The sequence below is a fragment of the Carassius gibelio genome, chromosome A19 (genome assembly GCF_023724105.1).
Source record: "Carassius gibelio isolate Cgi1373 ecotype wild population from Czech Republic chromosome A19, carGib1.2-hapl.c, whole genome shotgun sequence".
NCBI lineage: Eukaryota > Metazoa > Chordata > Actinopteri > Cypriniformes > Cyprinidae > Carassius > Carassius gibelio.
This window is the reverse complement of record NC_068389.1, coordinates 9,814,668-9,827,633: the sequence shown is the minus strand read 5'-3', so window position 1 is coordinate 9,827,633 and position 12,966 is coordinate 9,814,668. Positions and strand designations below refer to the sequence as shown.

Below are 12,966 nucleotides of genomic sequence, written 5' to 3'. Positions count from 1 at the left end.
GTTTGACTTCATTTCACCATCACGGTGTCATTAAGATAATAACAATAATAATATTTTATGCATACAATCCATGTCCATCATTTCATTGATTTGTTTTAGCTACACAAATGTACACCTATATTAAAGTCATCACACTTTACAACAATTACTGCTATGACCATTGCTAAATACATCGTTTTAGATTGACCCACATACGCGTCACAGAAGGGAAAATACAGCCATGCGTTGTAGAATTCATATTATTTTTGCATATCTTAACATAAATCCAAAATGTTATTTTTTCGTTATTATTCGATGACCCCAATATTTTATTGCGTGAACATAATATTATATGAATAACTGGTTCCACTATCCTAACCCAGATAGTAGCGAAAACACTACCTGAAAGGGGGGGAACCATCTGTTTATAAAGACTACAATTCCAACAAGCTCCGCATAGAGCGGAAGTGCCTTGTGGTGACGTGCTGTACGTAGAGCGGAAGCCTCCAATCAGTGTACAGTTGTGTCGCTGCGGCTAACATCGACCCCCGGGAGATCCTTGAGGTAACACGACAGCGCTTTTATCGCTACGATGTCAAATAATATATATTGTACTTTCGATATGTGCGAAGATTTGGGTTACTTCTGTGAACTCGTTATCTGCATATGTAAGAGGACTCTCTCCAGTCGACATATTTCAGAGACAGTCGGTAAATTTGCTGCGGCCTAACGTTACGTATAAGCGTTAGCTAGCAGCGGCATGCTAAACTCATCTTTTAAAAGCTTAACTACAACATTGGCATCTCTCAAGATACAAACGAGTATTAGATTTTGCTCACACATATATGCAGTTGTTCATAAGTGTTTAATTGGCTCTGTTTTAAGTGAGCAGTAGGTTGTTAGCGTGCGTCTGGCCAATCAATTGTTTACGTTACGCGAAAACAGTAAGATGCGATACAATTTTAATAAACGTAACGTTACTTAACCGTTACCTGAAACATACTTGCGCAACATTGTGATTCTTATTATTTTTGTTCTTTGCTACCTGTTTTGGAGCAGATGGCTGTAGTCTTTGTATAATTTAATGTTGCTCTCCTCTTTTCTAGTTTCCCAACATGAGTAGCTCAGAGGAAGTGTCGTGGATTTCTTGGTTTTGTGGTCTACGGGGGAACGAGTTCTTCTGTGAGGTCTGTATTCGTTTCTGATCATCTCATATTTTGTGTGACTGTACAAGGGTGGCCTGCCAGTGTTACGGTGTATGCTTAACCATTTAGAAATGAGTTTTAGGGTTGAGATGTGTACCACCCTCCTGAGATGACAGCAGAACTTGTAAGACTGTGTGTAAATGTATGAAGACAAAACACACCACCTTTACCACTATCACTTTAATGTATAACTGGGAAACATGAGATTATTATATTTAAGTTTGAGGGTCACTGATTTATAGGCCATAATCTTTTCTATATAGAAAGCTGTCTCTGAATCATTTGACGTTTTGCTAGAATCGATGCAGGAGTCATGATCCAAATGTTGTTATTGTAATCATTGTAGAGAACAGTAGATTGATGTGCTGTTGTCTGAATTAACGTTGGTATATGGTACATCTCTTTTTGGTCCATACAGGTAGATGAGGACTACATTCAGGACAAGTTCAATCTTACAGGACTCAATGAGCAAGTTCCCCATTACAGACAAGCCCTGGACATGATCCTGGATCTGGAACCTGGTCAGTGATCGTTTTTTTTTTTTTTTTTTTTTTCTTATTCTTCTTTTTTTTTAATAACACAAGCACTAAAGTGTTTGATGCAGCATTTAGTGAAATTTCTTTTTTTCTTCTTTTTTGTGTGTGCACGTTTTATATATATATATATATATATATATATCTTATTATTATAATATATATTTTTTAATGTTTGGAACTTGTCATGTTTAATCAGAATGCCTTAAAATGCCAGTCTTCTTTCTGGTGACGTATGCAAGCTTTCTCCAATAATTGAGCACACTTAAACCCCATCAATCTGCTTCTGCTATGGAGTAAAACGGCCACATCTCAAAATCCAATCTACAACTGGTGCATAAAACCAAGTCTCACCCTTCAGATCTGTTGCTACTTCTGTTTCATTGTGACTTGAAGGTTCTGCACATTAGACTGTGCATGCAACCAGTTTTAGTTTTATTACTAGTTCTAGGCAAGATCTTTTAACCAAACTCATGAATCTCCCTCCCAGGGAGCAGCCGAATGCCATCTCCTTATTGTATGCACATATGCCATTATCTTCCTAAAGCTAAATGATTCCCAAAAATACATTTTGCATGAATAAAATGATGCAAATAAAGTCAAGTCACCTTTATTTATATAGACTAGTGCTTTATACATTACAGGTTGTGTCAAAGCAGCTTTACAGTGTTAAACAGGAAAAATGTTGGCTGATAATGTAAGTGGACAATAGAAAACATTCAGCTGATTCCATAACGTCATCGTCTAGCTCAGTTCAGTTCTCTTTCTATAGTGTCTGTGCAGTCAAGTCAACAATGTTGCCAGAAACCATGAATGCGTTTGCTTTTAAGTGCAACACCTTAAAAACATACCTGCATTTCCCCGTTTTAAAGTCAACGTGAAATCAAAATAGGAAGACAATGGCATTTTTTGTTTCGTTTTAACTGTGAGCAGTGTGATTTCCTAGCTGTGTAATAATGTTCTTGTATGTGTGTCAGATGAGGAGCTGGAGGACAACCCTAACCAGAGTGACCTGATCGAGCAGGCTGCTGAGATGCTGTATGGACTGATACATGCGCGCTATATCCTCACTAACCGTGGCATTGCCCAGATGGTACGTTTTCTCCGGGTCATCTATTTATTGACTGTTATTACTGATTTTTCAGCTTCATACGTATGATGTGCTTGTTTTCTCTTCCAGTTGGAGAAGTACCAGCAGGGAGATTTTGGCTATTGTCCTCGTGTTTACTGTGAGAATCAGCCAATGCTGCCTATTGGTGGGTGTCCCATTTATTTGTCTTCAAAAAAAATAATGTTTGCTATTGTAATCTTTAATCAAAAATGCGAAATTCTCTGGTATCAGTTGATAATCGGTTCTTATGACTGAATTTGATGATTTGATAAACTGATGGCGTGTTGACTGTGACCATGTTAACATGCACACAGCAAAAATCTAGCTGTTACAATTGGTTTATGCTTAAGCTATTTATGACCTAACTTGATAAAGGAAAATGTGTATAAATGAGCACATGCACTGTCAGCTAAAGCAAAACCAAGTTAAGAATGTGCATGCAAATGCACTCAGTGTAAAAAAGATGCACACCTTAAATGAATAATTCACCCAAAAATGAAAATCCTGTCATGTACTTACCCTCAGGTCTTTCCTAACTTGTATGATTTTCTTTCTTCTGCTGAACACACACATAGACATTTTGAAGAATGTGGGAAACTAAACAGTTGCTTGTCCCCATTGACTTCCATTGTATTTTTTTTTTCTTGCTCATACTTTGGAAGTCAGTGGGGACCAGCAAATGTTTATTTACTAAGCAGAGGGGAAAAAAAATCATAAAATTCTGGAACAACATGAAGGTGAGTACTTGACCATTTTCGGGTGAACTATCCCTTTAATAAAAATGGGAATTACAAAGTGTAAAAATGCTTCATATTTATTAAATAACAGCTGCTACTATAATAATCCAGTCATTTCCCAGTGGATAAAATCTATAGTCAACATACTTTTTTTTTTTTCCTTTAAAATTCTCATTGATATCTCAAGTTTCTTAACTGGGACACATTTGGTTTCATCTTGACTTTAAATGAGATAAAGGGCTCTAAAAAGAGATGAAGAGCTCTAAATAATGTTGGTAGAGCAGGTCTGTGTGCAGGCGAGGGATCACATGAGCTCAGTGTCAGTTTTAGTAGGTAAGTCTAGTGTCTGTTTTTTTTTCCTCTAGGGCTCTCTGACATTCCTGGCGAGGCCATGGTGAAGCTCTACTGCCCTAAGTGTATGGATGTGTACACACCCAAGTCATCCAGGCACCATCACACTGATGGAGCCTATTTTGGCACTGGCTTCCCCCACATGCTCTTCATGGTGCATCCTGAGTACCGGCCAAAGAGGCCTGCCAACCAATTTGTGCCCAGGTTTGTCCTTCTTTTATATGGCGTTCACCTGCGGCTCTGTATAAATGGATTTTCTCTAAAATCATCCAGTTTCTCAGCACTGTCATTCTCCTCTTCCAGGCTTTATGGTTTCAAGATTCACCCAATGGCTTACCAGCTACAGCTGCAGGCAGCCTCCAGTTTCAAGAGTCCCGTCAAAGCCATCCGCTAAGAACCAGGGCAGGGCGGGGTGGGTTGTGTGTCGTGTGTCCATCAGCCTAGCCTCACTCTTCTCCAACAATTTTAGATTCGACCAAGACTAAAGTTTAAATACGGAAAGAGTGAGACTATAAAACACTCTGTGGAGAAACAAAAACCTTACCTCTGAAACACTGTACAGAAAACGGGATGTTCCAATCTAACCTCCACATAGAAAATGAAGTTATAATTAAAGATAGATACCTGTAGGATGGCTCTGCTCACTCTCTGGTCCTGTTTGTTTTAGTTCGCTAAGCTTAAGTAACGTTCACATACAAGAGCGTCATGAATTGACATCTTATCAGTTCATAACGTGATGTATGGTTGAATATTAAAGTGTGGTTCATCGATCGTTTAAAGCTCAGAGATATCGTCATTCAGTGCCCTCCTTTGTACAACCAGATATTTGGCTTTCCTTAAAAAGGCTGTTGCATGAAAAAGGCAGTATATTTTGGATTTGTTTTAAGCTCAGAGTAAGCTGGGATCGTCTACGACTTTTCTTTGTTGACAGACTGCCAAGCTTTCAGTGCATGTATTAGAAAAGACCAGAAATGGGAAGATCAGGAAACTGTCTCTGTCTCAAGTAGACCAGTGTTTTGTCTCAATCATCAGTCCTGCACTCTTTGTCAGAATGACACTAACCTGCTCAGTTCCTCTGGTGTCAAGATTACTTCAGAGAGATTTTACTAGGTTTACCACAGACCCACAATTAGGATGTCTTTTTTTATGTTTGGTATGGGCCCAGGTTTTTCCTTCTCGTTTAAAGTATTTCTTCTGGTAGAGAGGCGCAAGAATAGAATATCTAAATCATAAGTTTGAATGCATTTGAAGTTTTTTCTTTTTAAATGTTGAGTGTTGTTTTTTTCTTCTTTACAGCTGTTGAGGAACCAGGGTTCAGAATTAATAAATGTTTTTTCTTAAGTTGTTTGAGAATCCTACATGTCTCTGAGGTGTGTATGTGCGTGTTTACTATTGAAAAATATAAAACAAGCATTTTCTGCTCATCAGTGAGTAGTGCTTACTGAACAGAGAGCTTCATTTAAATGTCAAACAAAATTAACACACACACACAAAAAAAATCAAACTGCAACAAAGAACAAAATGATTAAACAACAAAAATGGCTTTTCAACATAAGCAGCAATCTGCACTTTTTCTATCACATGGACAATATAAACATTAGATCCTTACGTGCTATACAACTGGTTTTATTTTACTGATTATTGCCAATGTATTTGATGTGATCTGTATGGCTCAACTGTTCCTGTCTTCCTGAACAGTGTTCCCCAACAAACACCAATTTTCCCTTTAATGATTACAGCTCCTCTTTGACTCCATTTAGAACAAGAGGTTTGGATGCCTCGAGCTTCAGGAAGTTGATGAAATCCTTCACTTCACGGGCTCCCTGACAGAAAACAACCAAAATTCAAAGACTGAATATAGAAAATGACAAATATATATAGTTTGAACATGACAGATGATATAGCAAGCATGGCCATCGTGGAAATCAACAATACCTCATATCGTTTTGGCTCATCTTTCCGGCCAGCAGCTGCAAAGTAGATCGTAGGAAATCTGCAAAAGAATAACGAAAAGGCAATAATTGCTAGCTACAAAGAATATAATGCATTTGATAAGTGATGATAAGATGTGAATACGGTACATACCCTTGCACGTCATAGCCCTGTGGGACGTCATTGGCAGTTGCATCCATCTTGGCGATTACAATATTGGGATCACTGTATAACTGAGATGACAGAAATCAGAAAAACATAATGAGAAGTGATTCAGACAGAGATGAAGACACACTGATGTCTTGTAAACTCACCTGTTCTCCAAGCTCTTTATATTTGGGCTCCAGTTCTTTACAGTGGCCACACCACGGAGCATAAAACTCAATAAGCACGTCTTTCTCTGGGTCATTGACGATCTCTTCAAATGTATCTGCCACAACCACCTGACCGCAGACATCGACTTGTGTTAACGCTTGATACCAGACTGTTGGTATCTGAATGAAGACCGAATGAAACAATAGAGCACATTAAACACGCGTGTCTCACTAACCTTGACGGCTGCATTGTTTTTGGCTGGCACAGGCTCTGATTTGACGTAACGCTTCAGTCGCCCAGCAAAATAGTCTTCTAGAAAATTCTCTAAAGACTTGCCATCTCGTCTGAGGAGGGACCATATTTACAATTAAAACCAGACATGATTTAAGCATTTAGTTTGTTGATGTACATCATGGGACACAGCTAGTACTATATTCAAACAATATAATGATAATCTTACTAATGTGTTGAACACTACCGTTCAAAAGTTTGGGGTCAGTACGATTTTGTAAAATATTTTTGAAGAAAGTTTCTATACTAAGCAAGCCTGAATTTATTGGATCAAAAACACAGTGAAAACAGCAATAATGTGAAATATGACTACAATTTATAATAACTTTTCTCTAGATGTCCTAATTAGTTAAGATAATCATTTATAATATCAAATCATGTTTAATCTCTTCCTTCAAATTCTGCAAACAGGATCCTCACATAATGAAGCGTTTGTACAAAGTTGTACTCACGTGAACTCCTCTCGCATGGTGTATTTGTTTCCTGTTCTTGTCCTGATGGTGACAAACGGCAGCTCAGTAGTGTCCAATGCCCCCAGACCGAACTCATCCTCCAGCTCCTCCAGAAAGTCATTACGGTTTGCCACAGAATACAGCAGAGCCTGAGAACTGAACTTAGATGCCACCTTCAACACTCTAAATGCAATTGGGACAGAGGTAAGTACTAAATGACTAAAATAAGTGAGCAAATATATTTACTATAAAAGACTCACCTGTTTCTCCAATAGTTGGAGCCTTTGGGATTGCGAAGATAATCTAAGTCATAGTAGGCCGTCAGTAAATCCCTCTTCCTCAATGAATCCTTGTTCTCTTTGGTCAGGTGAGGACAGAGTCCAAAACTACAGAGCAAAAGCAATGATCTCAGCATGTGCTGTGTGTGATGTGAGGGTGTGTGTTGTGTCAGTGTGGGCTCACATGTTGTCTCTGATGAAGCGGCGCAGGTCTGTGATGGACAGGGGTCCTGTGTGGTGAACCACACTCTCCTCAAATTTACTGCTCAGTCTGGGGGGTCGGAACAGAAGCACAGACCTGCAGGGAAAGGGTTAACACATTTTTGGTTCTCAACTGGTTTTGCTCCAGGAATTCGATTTTAATCTGGACATCAAGTGGCCACCAGACAAAGTACCAAAATTGTTTATGGTACCAAAGTGAACAAAACTGCCGGCTTCTGCTCACTCAAGCTGGCCTCCGCTCACTCAAGGCCTCAGCCCTCTACTCACTCAATCCGGCATACACTCACTCAAGCCGGCCTCCGCTCGCTCAAGCCGGCATACACTCCCTCAAGGCTTCAGCCCTCTGGTCACTCTAGGCCTCCACTCACTCAATCTGGCCTCCTCTCACTCAAGGCCTCAGCCCTCCACTCACTCTAAGCCTACGGCCTCTGCTCACTCATGCTGGTTTCCTCTCACTCAAGGCCTCAGCCCTCTGCTCACTCTAGGCCTCCGGCCTCCGTGCTCACTAAGCCTCCCGCCTCGGCTCACTCAAGGCCTCAGCCCTCTGCTCACTAAGCCTCCCGCCTCCACTCACTTTAAGCCTCCCAACTCTGCTCACTCAAGCTGGCCTCCAGTCACTCTAAGCCTCTGCTCACTCAAAGCCTCAGCTCTGTGTACACTCTAAGCCTCCACTCACTCGAAGCCTCCGCTCCCTCAAGCTGGTCTCCGGTCACTCTAAACCTCTACTCTAAGCCTCCGCTCACTCAAGCTGGCCTCTGCTCACTCGAAGCCTCCGCTCACTCAAGCTGGTCTCCGGTCACTCTAAACCTCCGCTCACTCAAGCTGGCCTCCGCTCACTCAAGCTGGCCTCCGGTCACTCAACCTCCACTCTAAGCCTCCGCTCACTCAAGCTGGCCTCCGGTCACTCAACCTCCACTCTAAGCCTCCGCTCACTCAAGCTGGCCTCCGCTCACTCAACCTACACTCTAAGCCTCCGCTCACTCAAGCTGGCCTCCGCTCACTCAAGCTGGTCTCCGGTCACTCTAAACCTCCACTCTAAGCCTCCGCTCACTCAAGCTGGCCTCCGCTCACTCAAGCTGGTCTCCGGTCACTCTAAACCTCCACTCTAAGCCTCCGCTCATTCAAGCTGGCCTCCACTCACTCGAAGCCTCCGCTCACTCAAGCTGGTCTCCGGTCACTCTAAACCTCCACTCTAAGCCTCCGCTCACTCAAGCTGGTCTCCGGTCACTCTAAACCTCCACTCTAAGTCTCCGCTCATTCAAGCTGGCCTCCACTCACTCGAAGCCTCCGCTCACTCAAGCTGGCCTCCACTCACTCAAAGCCTCCGCTCACTCAAGCTGGTCTCCGGTCACTCTAAACCTCCACTCTAAGCCTCCGCTCACTCAAGCTGGCCTCCGCTCACTCGAAGCCTCCGCTCACTCAAGCTGGTCTCCGGTCACTCTAAACCTCCACTCTGAGCCTCCGCTCACTCAAGCTGGCCTCCGCTCACTCAACCTCCACTCTAAGCCTCCGCTCACTCAAGCTGGCCTCCACTCACTCTAAGCCTCCGCTCACTCAAGCTGGCCTCTGCTCACTCGAAGCCTCCGCTCACTCAAGCTGGTCTCCGGTCACTCTAAACCTCCGCTCACTCAAGCTGGCCTCCGCTCACTCAAGCTGGCCTCCGGTCACTCAACCTCCACTCTAAGCCTCCGCTCACTCAAGCTGGCCTCCGCTCACTCAAGCTGGCCTCCGGTCACTCAACCTCCACTCTAAGCCTCCGCTCACTCAAGCTGGCCTCCGCTCACTCAACCTACACTCTAAGCCTCCGCTCACTCAAGCTGGCCTCCGCTCACTCAAGCTGGTCTCCGGTCACTCTAAACCTCCACTCTAAGCCTCCGCTCACTCAAGCTGGCCTCCGCTCACTCAAGCTGGTCTCCGGTCACTCTAAACCTCCACTCTAAGCCTCCGCTCATTCAAGCTGGCCTCCACTCACTCGAAGCCTCCGCTCACTCAAGCTGGTCTCCGGTCACTCTAAACCTCCACTCTAAGCCTCCGCTCACTCAAGCTGGTCTCCGGTCACTCTAAACCTCCACTCTAAGTCTCCGCTCATTCAAGCTGGCCTCCACTCACTCGAAGCCTCCGCTCACTCAAGCTGGCCTCCACTCACTCAAAGCCTCCGCTCACTCAAGCTGGTCTCCGGTCACTCTAAACCTCCACTCTAAGCCTCCGCTCACTCAAGCTGGCCTCCGCTCACTCGAAGCCTCCGCTCACTCAAGCTGGTCTCCGGTCACTCTAAACCTCCACTCTGAGCCTCCGCTCACTCAAGCTGGCCTCCGCTCACTCGAAGCCTCCGCTCACTCAAGCTGGTCTCCGGTCACCCTAAACCTCCACTCTAAGCCTCCGCTCACTCAAGCTGGCCTCCACTCACTCGAAGCCTCCGCTCACTCAAGCTGGTCTCCGGTCACCCTAAACCTCCACTCTAAGCCTCTGCTCACTACAAGCCTCCGCTCACTAGAAGCCTCCGCTCACTTGAAGCCTCCACTCACTCAAGCTGGCCTCTGCTCACTCAAAGCCTCCCACCTCCGCTCACTCTAAGCCTCCAGCCTCCGCTCACTGAAGCCTGCCTCCGCTCACTCAAGGCCACGGTGTGTGATGCGGTTTAATTGAGAAAGCGAAACTACTTTGTTTGGCCTTCCAAAAGAGGAGACTAGAAATCATTTTGATAATGGGTTTTATGTTTATTTCCCATCGCTCCAGCCAGACAAGGGATCACAATATGTTAAGCGGCAAAACATTTCTGTCACATGCTTGAGGTATTCGGCCAATTACAATGCAATGGGTAGCTGTCCAATCAGAGCACACCTCACTTTTCAGACCGATGAGTGTCTAAAAAAAAAAATCAACGCATTTCAGAAGGTTTATCATAGAGGAGGAACAATAGTGTACAGTATGTGGAAAATTATGTTTTTTTTTTTTTTTAACCTTACCATAAACATTTCATTACACCAAATAATTTTCTTTTTAGCAGCATCAAATGACATCTTTAATGCACACTAAGAATGTTTTTAAGTTTTCTCTTATGCTCATAAAGGTTGAATTCCCACCCCTTGCTTACTCAAATTTGACCTCATATTTCTTTCCGAGCTCCAGGTCCGTGGTGTGGGCAAAACGGAAACTCTCCCTCATTAAACTTGCTCCTTTGAGAAACTCAGAGAGTTGAGAACTGTCAGTTCCTGAGAAGAATCCTTAGATATGGACAGACGAAAGGAAATACAAGACATTAGTAATAAAATATATGCACTATCTACCTATATTCTATCCAACCATCTTTACTGCATTTATTATGTTTTACTGCATATTCATTAATCTTCATTAGATATTGTAAATCTACAGAATGAATAACAAACAAGGTTTAGAGCCAACTAGAGCACTTACCAACTATGCTGGCATCAAAGTTGTTGATGAAGTTCTCCAGGTCATGCTCACTATGCAGAGGCACAGAATCAGGCCCGGCCTGTTTCTTCATATAGTTCACGATTCCATCTGTTTGGAAAATGATATACCCACAATGACATCACCAGCAAATCAGTTATTGTATTTATGGCATACATCATTAAAAATGGCACTGTAACATACCAGCTGAGCGTGGGCCATCATATGATGATGATTCCTGTCCGTTCCTTAATATTTTGAGTGTTGGGTATCCAGTGACCCCATAGCGCTTACATGTCTCTGTATTAGCAGTACAGTCCACCTGAACAAAGACTGTCACACATCAATCTCAACTGAATCCCCTATTAACATTACTATAACACGTGAGGTTTCTATACATTGAACTCTAAGATGAGTTTCCATTAAAGGAATATTACAGGTTCAAAACTATCAACATGATCAAATTACCACAGGAATAATTAAAGGAAAAAGGGAAATAAAAACATTTAAACCATGAATAAAAACTATATCTCAATAATAATATTAAAGTAACACTGATAGAAGGTTAAAAAGCAGAAATGTGAAACTTGCATTTTTCTTTCATGTATGTGACCCCACACAAAACCAGTCTCAAGTCACTGGGGTATATTTTTAGTAATAGCAAAAAAAAATTTTTTTTATTTTTCTTGTATGCCAAAAATCATTAGGACATTAAGTAAAGGTCATGTTCCATGAAGATATTTTGTAAATGTCCTACCGTAAATGTAACAAAACTTAATTTTTGATTAGTTATATGCATTGCTAAGAACTTTTGGACAACTTCAAAGGTGATTTTCTCAGTATATTTATCTTGAATCCTCAGAAAGATGAACTTGTGTAATTAGCTGTTGCTTTTTCTGGTATCTGCACATTCCACATAAAAGTTACCACCCTATATGGTCATGATTAATGACAGATGTGGAAAGACTCAAATAATCTGCATACTCAAATAACTAAATAAGGTAAAAAATTAAAATATCACAGTGTTTGTGACTATATTGAATGTCTAAATAGTGAGTGCATGAACAATACTTCCACAGCATTTATTGATCTTCGTTAAAGTTAATTTCAATGCAGTGTGAATTAACACGAACAAACAATGTATAACTATTTTTATTAACTAACATTATCAAAGATGAATAAATACTGAAATGCATTGTTCATTGTTAGTTAATACATTAACTAATGTTAACAAATGACACCTTATTGTAAAGTGTTACCTATTTATCCTAATGCAATGCCTTGCCCATTGACTTTTATTGTAAGAGCATCCATGCAAACTGTTGTGGTTCACAACATTGACATTACTGTATGTGTTAACTTTTAGCATTTCACACTGTCAATATATCTTCAATTGCAGTCTTCTGTAAATTACTGACCTTGGATAAAGTTACTGTTCCCTTTAGTCGTGTAGCTGCAGTTTCAAACTCAGGAGCAAGTTTCTTACAATGACCACACCTGAGAAGAAAACAGAGCAGCAAAACTATCAAGAACTCCAGGAATGTTGGAATAAACGACGACGACGACGAAGAATAACGCTTAACTTGTGATATGGCAATGAATAAAACGATTTTTACTAATCCCAGCACTCATGTTTTTCTTAAACCCTTACAATGCTTTATACAAATGAACAAAGGTTGTCATGAAGACCGTGTTTGCGTCGCACAGTCAGCTGTATATTGAGGTACCATGGACAGCTCCCTCCATCACACAGCAGCACCTGCACTGAGTGCAAACGCTTGGAGACATTCTCTATATTATTTTACACCAAACAGTTTTTAACTGCATATCTGTATGTGCAAATGAATCATTATTCTCTCACCATGGGGCATAAAACTTCACCAGCAGGGTCTCGTGCTCGGGCGCGATGTACTCGAAATCTTCGTCTTTGAGCTCGAGCACATCATTGCGTCCACGCACTGCCGAGCTCAACACACACAGAGCTGACACACATAAAACACCGCGCAACATAAAGTTATCCATCGAGGCAGGACGAGAGAATAACCTCCTAAGAAACCAATACTAAACGAAAACAAAAGCGCACATACCCGGGAGGTTTCCGCCGGTTTAGTATATGTGCGAGGGGCGGGATGAAAACACAACGTGTCAC

General features: G+C 42.0%; 2 protein-coding genes across 4 annotated transcripts; one reads left to right on the top strand and one right to left on the bottom strand.

Moving 5' to 3' along the window:
- The first annotated feature begins 427 nt into the window (after positions 1 to 427).
- On the top strand, positions 428 to 5,850 carry LOC127935519 (casein kinase II subunit beta). Of its 3 annotated transcripts, none has more exons than XM_052533455.1 (8): positions 428 to 543; positions 1,086 to 1,166; positions 1,603 to 1,705; positions 2,695 to 2,810; positions 2,898 to 2,973; positions 3,931 to 4,120; positions 4,220 to 4,328; positions 5,677 to 5,850. In XM_052533455.1, the coding sequence occupies exons 2-7, from the start codon at positions 1,095 to 1,097 to the stop codon at positions 4,308 to 4,310; spliced, it is 648 nt and encodes a 215-aa protein (XP_052389415.1). In that variant the 5' UTR covers positions 428 to 543; positions 1,086 to 1,094; the 3' UTR covers positions 4,311 to 4,328; positions 5,677 to 5,850. The 3 variants fall into 3 exon arrangements, with proteins under 3 accessions (XP_052389415.1, XP_052389414.1, XP_052389413.1); XM_052533454.1 differs by lacking the exon at positions 5,677 to 5,850 and adding an exon at positions 5,213 to 5,257; XM_052533453.1 differs by lacking the exon at positions 5,677 to 5,850 and having other exon boundaries at positions 429 to 543; positions 4,220 to 5,257.
- Positions 5,330 to 12,962, bottom strand: LOC127935516 (protein disulfide-isomerase A3-like). Its single transcript, XM_052533449.1, has 13 exons — positions 12,679 to 12,962; positions 12,236 to 12,314; positions 11,022 to 11,139; positions 10,821 to 10,928; positions 10,501 to 10,630; positions 7,369 to 7,482; positions 7,167 to 7,292; positions 6,907 to 7,089; positions 6,399 to 6,507; positions 6,163 to 6,291; positions 6,002 to 6,081; positions 5,852 to 5,909; positions 5,330 to 5,739 (listed from the first exon to the last, which is right to left on the bottom strand). Exons 1-13 carry the CDS (start codon positions 12,837 to 12,839, stop codon positions 5,650 to 5,652), a joined length of 1,485 nt encoding a protein of 494 aa, XP_052389409.1. The 5' UTR covers positions 12,840 to 12,962; the 3' UTR covers positions 5,330 to 5,649.
- Positions 12,963 to 12,966: the final 4 nt, after the last annotated feature.

Excerpts from the sequence above, each read along its gene's own strand:
- LOC127935519 (XM_052533455.1), top strand. The coding sequence starts at position 1,095 with ATGAGTAGCTCAGAGGAAGTGTCGTGGATTTCTTGGTTTTGTGGTCTA. Across the intron at positions 1,706-2,694 it reads GATCCTGGATCTGGAACCTG|ATGAGGAGCTGGAGGACAAC; the intron begins GTCAGTGATCGT and ends TATGTGTGTCAG. Across the intron at positions 4,121-4,219 it reads GCCAACCAATTTGTGCCCAG|GCTTTATGGTTTCAAGATTC; the intron begins GTTTGTCCTTCT and ends CTCCTCTTCCAG.
- LOC127935516 (XM_052533449.1), bottom strand. The coding sequence starts at position 12,839 with ATGGATAACTTTATGTTGCGCGGTGTTTTATGTGTGTCAGCTCTGTGT. Across the intron at positions 10,929-11,021 it reads TGATGGCCCACGCTCAGCTG|ATGGAATCGTGAACTATATG; the intron begins GTATGTTACAGT and ends TTTTCCAAACAG. Across the intron at positions 5,910-6,001 it reads CAGGGCTATGACGTGCAAGG|ATTTCCTACGATCTACTTTG; the intron begins GTATGTACCGTA and ends ATTCTTTTGCAG.